Source organism: Chelonoidis abingdonii, chromosome 19, assembly GCF_003597395.2.
Source record: "Chelonoidis abingdonii isolate Lonesome George chromosome 19, CheloAbing_2.0, whole genome shotgun sequence".
NCBI lineage: Eukaryota > Metazoa > Chordata > Testudines > Testudinidae > Chelonoidis > Chelonoidis abingdonii.
Window position 1 is genome coordinate 5,777,462 of NC_133787.1, and position 8,236 is coordinate 5,785,697.

An 8,236-nucleotide genomic window follows, 5' to 3' on the forward strand; every position below is an offset into this window, starting at 1 on the left:
GAGAGTGGTGAGAAACCTGGTTGCACGTCTGGTCACTCTCAGAACCCAGAGAGAACAACCACCAAATTCTACCAGGACACACACAAACTTCCTCCCTCAAGATTTGAAAGTATCCTGTCCCCTGATTGGTTCTCTGGTCAGGTGACAGCCAGGCTTACTGAACTTGTTAACCCTTTACAGTCAAAAGAGACGTAAAGTACTTCTGTTCTATTAACTTCTACTATCTGTTTATGACAGTAGTGGTGGCCTAGTGGACAGAACACAGGACTGTGACTCAGGAGGCCTGGGTTCTATTCTTGGCTCACCTGCTATTCTCCTGGTGACTGTGGACAAGTCATTTCCCCTCTCTGTGCCTCAGTTTCCCAATCTGTAAAATGAAGCACTTTGAGATCTGCAGATGAAATGCATATAGAAGAGCCAGGGAGGATTATTATGGTGATTAAGTGACTTGTCCAAGGTGACACAGATAGTCTGTGGCAGAGCCACATTTCCTAGTCCAGTGCATCAGCCACAAAATCTTCCTTTATTTCCCCCTGTCAGCCCCTGAGTATCAAGCCCTCTCTCCCATTGCATCCTGATCCCATGAGTCTTGTGGCTCAGAGTTTAGGGGCACCAGTCAGGCCATGAGAGAATGTAATGACCATGTTTGAAACCCAGGTTTTCATGTTGCATCTAGGCACTGACTTATAAATGTTCTAACTGTAAAGTGGAGGGGAAAGTCCTATCCTACAGAACCTCCTAGAGTCTGACTCTGAGTTGGAGACTGCCTGTCTTGAGTGAACTCTGTATCTCCTTGACAGGTTGTCTTTTTTTACTCTGCATCAGGTGTTGGATGATAAGAACGTGCGCAGGCGCTTCCGGGCAAGTAACTACCAGAGCACAACCCGGGTGAAGCCCTTCATCTGCACCATGCCCATGCGGCTAGATGACGGCTGGAACCAAATTCAGTTCAACCTGTCCGATTTCACACGCCGCGCCTATGGCACGAACTACATCGAGACCCTGAGGGTCCAGGTATGAGCTAGGCCAAACTACTGCCAGGGGGCCTACTTCTGAGAGGTCAGCCAATAGCTGTAGAGATCATGCCCTGCAGTCTCCTTTCTTGCTAGCCAGGAGATTGGGCTGGTGGAGTCCAAGCAGAACTGGAGCCTGGACTCCACCCAGTTTGGCTTCTTAGCTAGTTACCTGTCTTAACTGTGCACTGTTAGAGGGGATCAGCACTGGTGCTAGTGACCTCATGTATTAGTGATGGGTGACTACACTAGGCCTCAGCCCTGCCCTACTCTTAATTCAGCTGCTTCTCAGATGATAGAACAAGCTTCATCCATGGTCTCTTCCCACCAGCCTTCAGCTACACGAGGAAGCTGGGGAGATGCTTTCTCTGGGGTGTGGTGATATTTAAGTCTATTTGGGATGCCAGGCACATATCTGACAGTGGGCTGGCAGCCCTTATTCTCATTCCTATGCAGGGAAATCCTAAGGAGGGGTGGAATTGCCGTTTTCTCCTCAGCAACAGTGAGGACTGATAAAGAAAGGAGCAGTAGGGAGCAGAGAGGTGGGTAATTGTGAGGAACCTTGTGTCGTCTGGCAGCCAGTGCAGAGCTGATCCTGTGGAGTCTCCAGTGCTCTTCCCTGATCTCTTTAGCCAGCTCCTAGACACGTGCCATCTACTGAATGTGTTCCTGAACAATGAAAGGTGCTAGTATAGGACCGAGCAAGAACCAGCTCTGCTACCATCTCCGAGCCTGTGCCAATCACATGAGCAACAGCGCTAGAAACTCTGAAAGATGTTCTGACCCAATTAGACACTGCTTCCCAGGCTCTTGCCCTCCCTAAACAGCTACCTTGCTGTTTATCATGACCCTTTTTCAGTCAGTTTTCAGCCCAAGTAACAGTACTTGAGATTTCATGAGACACTGGAACATCCAGCTATAAAAACCAAGAGCACAATAGGTGGCTAGGACACTTCAGAAGAGGGTGGAGGAGGAGCTGCTACCTTTTAAAGCTGCTAGGAAGAAAGATGGGGGAATAGAATACCCCCAGGAAGACTTGACAAGGCCTCTGGGGCAGTCAGCAGATCAGCGTAATGCCTGCAGCACTGATCACCAAAGTGGATTTTCTGAATCTGGGATTCTTATATGATGGGAGAGTTCCGTAATCAGTGTGTTGCAAGCCAAGCCTCCATCAAGCTGGAGGGGAGAAGTATAAGGAGAGGATGTTAAAGATGCAGCCAATTCTCTCCATCTTTCCATCACCAGATCCATGCGAACTGTCGCATCCGGAGGGTGTATTTCTCTGACAGACTCTACTCGGAGGATGAGCTTCCAGCTGAGTTCAAGCTGTACCTCCCTGTTCAGAACAAGGCCAAGGTGAGCTAGCCTGATGAGGAGGGAGAAGTGGGGAAGCAGCAGCTAGGGCCATCACAAAAATCTCTCTCCTTTGTCTAGCATTTTTTCCTCCCTCCTGAGGTTTTAGCAATAAGAGGCCTTCGCATAATATTTATATCAGAAAAGTATTTCCCTTTTTCTCATGGTAGGGAACATGCCCTTGTTACTTATGCCAATCACTGGTTCCCAACTATTAAAATCAGTAGCAATATCTCAAATTGTTTACTGATTGGCAGTCTTATCCGGAAAGCAGAGCACTGAAGCTGATGGAGTCTCGGTTCCTTTCCCCGCCCCTAGAAAGAGGCCTTCCAAATTTCATGGGGAAGGGAGTGTACGGGATGGTTTACCTGCTGTTGTCTGTGCTTCTCCTGTTCTGGGGTTGAACCCCAGAAGCTGCCACTCTGTTGCTGGTGAAAGATGATAGAGTTGCTGCCAAACTGGCTGTTGGTGATGACCTCATCCAAGCAGAGGTGCTAGCATCTGTTTCCTCGTTCCCTGGTCACTTACCTTCTCTCCCATAGAGTTCCACTCTGATTCCTGTCCCTGCCTGACTCTGGGAGCGTCATTTCTGTGGAAGGGGAAGAAGGATGAGTGTGTTGCCTTAGAGTAGGGAGAGGTGCTGCAGTGTCCTTGGGGTGAGCGGGAGAAGAGCCCGCTGGATCATTCTCCAGCGATCAGTCTAGTTTCAGGATCAGTATTAAGGGGCTTTATAGATAAATGTCCAGTCCTCCTTAACCAGACACCCTCATGATGAAAGTGCTTCTGGGTTGGGCAGAATAAGACAGATGGCAAGGAACCTGGAGGAACTTCTCAAGGGAGTGCATCTTCTCTCTCCACCCCTAAGCTTGATAAGTATATGGAGGGGATGATATGATGGGATAGTTTAATTAGGGCAATTGATCTTGGATTATCAGCAGACAAGTCTGCTCCATGGTCTGTGAGGGGATGTTGGATGGGATGGGATCTGAGTTACTGCAGAGAATTCTTTCCTGGGTGCTGGCTGGTGAGTCTTGCCCACATGCTCAGGGTTTAGCTGATCGCCATATTTGGGGTCGGGAAGGAATTTTCCTCCAGGGCGGATTGGCAGGGGCCCTGGAGGTTTTTCGCCTTCCTCTGCAGCGTGGGGCATGGGTCGCTTGCTGGTGGATTCTCTGCAGCTTGAGGTCTTCAAACCACAATTTTGAGGACTTCAATAACTCAGTCATGTGTTAGGGGTTGTTATAGAAGTGTATGGGTAGGGTTCTGTGGCCTGCTTTGTGCAGGAGGTCAGACTAGATGATCATTTTGGTCCCTTCTGACCTACGAGTCTGAGTCTATGAGACTGATGTTTATTTAGGGGTAGGTCGAGGGCTGTGTTAACGATCGCAAGCTGCAAAGTTCATGGTAATAGCATGTGGCCAGCAATGAGGATAGTTTAGGGCTGCCAATGGAGCATTCCCTTCTGTACAATCACCTGCAGCATGGGGCACGGTGGAATAGGAATGTCAGATGCTGATCGCTTAATACTGTCTCCTTTGTACCCCCCGCAGCAATAAACTGCATTGGAAAGAAACACAAGGAACGCGCCATGGCTCGGTATGAACATGAAGGCAGGTGGAGGAGAATGTCCTAATGAAACACAGTTAGCTAAATTCACTCTGCATAGGGGAACTTAAATAATTTGGAATCCCTTTCCTGGGCAGGACACAACTAACCATGTAATAATACTGGAATTGCATTGTACACCCATAGGAAGCACAGAATCAGAGTATTTATCTGGCTGTTCCTAAAAGCAGAGTCTAAACACTGCGAGTGACGCGGTACCTAATCTTTGCCTCGCTTGGGGGAATTACCAAGTCAGTGAGAGCAGCGGGTCTGAAGAGAGGATCTGTGTGGAGTTACAGGGTTAAGTGTGCCCTCTCAAAGATACCAATGTGTTTTTCCTTTCCTGGTTTTCCATCTTTATTTTATATGTGCTCTAAATATGGATGTAATACTCACACTTTGAAAGTTATTAAACATTTGATTCTGTTTGTAAGTGTGTCCAGGCGTCTCCCTCCTTTGATGGTGCTCTTTCACTCACAGATGGTTGGACTTAAAGCGATTCCTCAGAGCTTTTTAGCAGCCCAGATGTTACTATTGCCTCTGAATTCCACTTGGTTTGGCAGCCTGCTCCGCAGAGCCCCAGCAGTGCTGTGGCTAGAGGTGCATTAGCCACATCATACAGGGCAACTTCAACCTTGTGGGCAGAATCTACCCAAGGGTGGCTCTCCATGTGTACTGCTCATCCCTGGAAGATGGGTCTGTACCCTTCATGTAAGCCTCTTTTATAAAAAAGCCAACTTTCTCAGGAGCCGCAAATCAGTCGGTTTTATCTGAACACAATGGAAAGATTCACTCAGTTATCTGTATATTTATAGAACCTGTTCTAGCTCTGACCATCCTTCGAACAGCCACTTCTAGGGAAGGACACAACATAGCATAAACATTAACAGTTGCTCCTTTCCTTTGGAGCTTTAGCAGAGCAGCTGAACAGGAGCTAAAGCAGCGTTTTCCTGTTCTAAACCAGCCTTTTTCCCCTCTCAAACCAATCTGGATGAGTGTCGTTTCCGTTCTATGTCAGTCTTAACAAAATGTGAACGAACTTATGTCCGTAATGCAAGCTAAGCAGTGACGGACAGACCTTCTCTCCCCGGGTCTAATGGGGGAGGTGGCCTTTGACAAGGAGGCTGAAATTTACCCCCTCAGAATTGCTTGTAGAGCACTTCCGGCAGGAGACAGCTGGTGGTGTTCTAACAACTGAATTTCCAGGTAGCTTTGATTAATAAATTAACGTGGGAGCGGATATAAAAGATGGGAGGCATCAATCCTGCATTGACACCCTTAGTCTTGGCCTCAGACTTGTTTCATTCCCATCTGCTCAGTGTCAAGTCTGCCCTTAATGAAGTTCATCTGTAATCTATCCAGACACATTTACTGAGCTTGCCAAAGGCCGCACTTGACTGCCCCTGTACCCCATCTCCACAGAGTGGGGGGATGACACAACAGGGCTCAGGAGGGAGGGAGCTTGAAGCTGCTGCTGTGTAGGAACTTGTTGATTTACTTAAAAGGGCAGCAAACTTAAAGTGGGGTCAATGTACTTAAAAGGGCAACGCGCGTCTGTCTCACACGCACATGTGGTGTGTGTCTCTGTCACACTCACCTCCCAACACACATTTGTGGTGGTGGTGTAACTTCTTGATACTTCTTTCAAAGTATTATTTTACTGTTTTGACTGGTTTATGTATTTCGTAAGTTTTATTTCTCTTATGCTTAAATTTAATGATTTGAGTAGTGAGTTCTCAAGTGCCTAACCTGTCCTGGCTGGAGTAATTATCCCTATGGTAACTTTAAATAAATAAATATCTAGGTTTTTGGTTTCTACTGGTGGTGCACATCTGCACATTACCTCGATATTGGTGCACATAACAAAATTCATTCCACACATAGGTGGAGAAAATTAGAGGGAACACTGCCCCTAGCTGATCTTTGTCTTCAGTGGGATGCCATCCTAACTCATTCTTCCAGCTGTGTCCTTCTGGAATAAACGGATGGTCACAAAGTTTCTCAACAGTTTTAATGCAAACCAAAAGATGATAGAATTTTCCTATTTGTGTTGGTGCTGCTGTAGGTGTAAATGGTCCTTCCCTTTTGGGTCAGACAACATTGGATTCACAAAGTGTAGTTCAACCAAGCGCCTCTCCTAGTGCTGCTCTCTGATGGCTGCTTTAGCTGTCATTGGACAAGAGGGAGGACTTGATAGCACCATCCAACAGGGACTGAGTACGCTGCATGTAAGAGCCTTGATCTTTGAGGGCTAAGGCACGCAGTAGGTGTTCTCCTGAGAGAAGACATGCACCAGAATACTTACTAGTGTTTAAAGATCCATCCTTAACTTCTAGTCAATAGCTCAGTATCTTAGGTCCATCCAGGCTACGCTCTTCTAAGAGCTCTCGCTGTGACTGGTGCTCGTGGGTGCAGGAGGGAAGGTAGCAGCTCTGGTGTCAATCACTTCCATGAATATTTCTGTCAATAAATGTTTTGTGCACCTGTACAAGGTAACTATCGAATGAGCGTTCTCTTGGGTTCCCCTCTGCTGGGTTACACGAGAGCCTGGGTTCAGTTGGCAGTGACACCTCGGGAAAGAAACGAATTGGCTGTCCTGCAAAGCAAGCCAGCAAAGGGAAGGGAAATCTAAAATACTCTTGCTAATTCCTGCTTTGGGGCAGCTAGCTCCGTCGTCTGGTTTCTAATCTTTATTACATGTTGTTAAGAGCATAAGGGAAAGCCCTAGCGAATACCAAACCAACATCTCAGAGGCTTTCAACCCAATGCAGAACAGATTCTTTCCCAAAGAGATGAGTTTTCCTTGCCTCCACTCACTTCCAGAATCCTCATGTTCTCTTTTTATCGGCCAGGGAGCCTGCTCTTTGATCAGTCCTGTAATGCTAAGAGCCTGTTTTCTACATCAAAGGCGAAGCTTCCCTTTGAAATCTCAGCTGTGGAAAGCGCTTGAGCGTGGAGGTCGCAGTGCGTTGTACTATAACCGATCGGTGGGAGAGCAATCTTCCCCCTTCCCTGCTTCATCTAGGGGAAGAAGTCGGGCTTGTTGTGACAGGGGGAGATAGACTCCAGTTCCTTTCTCAGGCACTGGGTCATTGCTTGATCACGTGGGGAAATTGACCGTCATGTCTATGGTGCTGTAGCTCCCTGTGTGAACCCTAGTGCAGGATAAAAGTGACTTTAATTTTGGAATAACTATTCTGCAGCGCTGGTTAACTTCCCTGTCTAGACAAGTGCTGGCTTTTTGAGACTGAGGCTGCTCTTTCGCACACCCGTTTGCCTGCGGGATAGAATAGTGTTTGTGTTGCTCAGACTGCCCTTGTGTGCTTCTGGAAATACCTGCAGAATATTGCACTCATAGCTGGTTTTGTGCTGGGGGATTCATGCTGCAAAGACTCACTTGAGTTACAGCAGCTGTTGCCAATGACGCTCCTGCTTTTAGCCTCGTTTCCGGCAGGTCTGAAGAGACAAGTTACTTGCCCAAGAACGCCCAGCGCGTCATGGCTCAGAACTGCTCACCCAAGCAGCAAGCTCGTCCTGGCTCCCAGGCCTCTGCTGTGCTCATTAGGGTGCACTACTGCCGATAGCAGACTGCACTGGAGTACTTTATCTCAAACTTGATTAAATAGGATCTGTGTATGTGCATCCACACTTAGGCAAGCTCCTAAGGTCATGGCCCCTTCCCACCCAGCTGTGTCCAGGCTGGCTCCTTCATGCATATGCCCTCTAGCGGGAGGTCCTTAGGGGTGAAGTCCATGATCTTGGCCGCAGTGGGGCCCAAGTCAAATCCCTACGAAAAAGCTATTGGTCCTCTGCTACTATTCTTCTTGCTTTATTGAGCCGAGCCAGGGTCAGTAGAACTCCCTCCAAAGCTCTGCTGTTGTTGCTGCTGATCACCAGCAGAGGTCTCAGTTGAGCCTCATGAGGACGATCTTCCCAGCTGGCCAAGCTTGTTGAAACCTAGCACAATGTGGCTTGGATAGGGTGACCAGCTGTCCTGATTTTATAGGGACAGTCCTGATTTTGGGGTCTCTTTCTTATATAGGCTCCTGTTACCCCCCACCCCCATCCCAATTTTCCACACTTACTGTCTGGTCACACTAGGCTTGGAGCTTGTAGTCTCTAAGTGCTAGCTACCATGAAAACCAATAACAAAAACCTTTCATGCCATGCGTTACTACTAGCAGGTAAAAAGCAGTCAAACACTGTGGGGGAAATACCACCATGGTCAGCTGGAGATTGTTTAAAAAGTCACAGGAACCTGGAAC

General features: G+C 47.7%; 1 protein-coding gene across 4 annotated transcripts in view; it reads left to right on the top strand.

Moving 5' to 3' along the window:
• CFAP20 (cilia and flagella associated protein 20) overlaps positions 1-4,404 on the top strand; it is an 18,398-nt gene extending 13,994 nt beyond the window's left edge. For 3 of the 4 annotated variants that reach the window (XM_032785031.2, XM_075073635.1, XM_032785040.2), the window contains exons 4-6: positions 826-1,014; positions 2,259-2,369; positions 3,917-4,404. In XM_032785031.2, coding sequence (XP_032640922.1) covers positions 826-1,014; positions 2,259-2,369; positions 3,917-3,922 — 306 coding nt within the window. In that variant the 3' untranslated portion in view covers positions 3,923-4,404. Of the gene's footprint in view, positions 1-825; positions 1,015-2,258; positions 2,379-3,916 lie in introns of those variants that run through there. The other variant, XM_032785024.2, reaches the window with a different exon arrangement.
• The last annotated feature ends 3,832 nt before the right edge of the window (positions 4,405-8,236 follow it).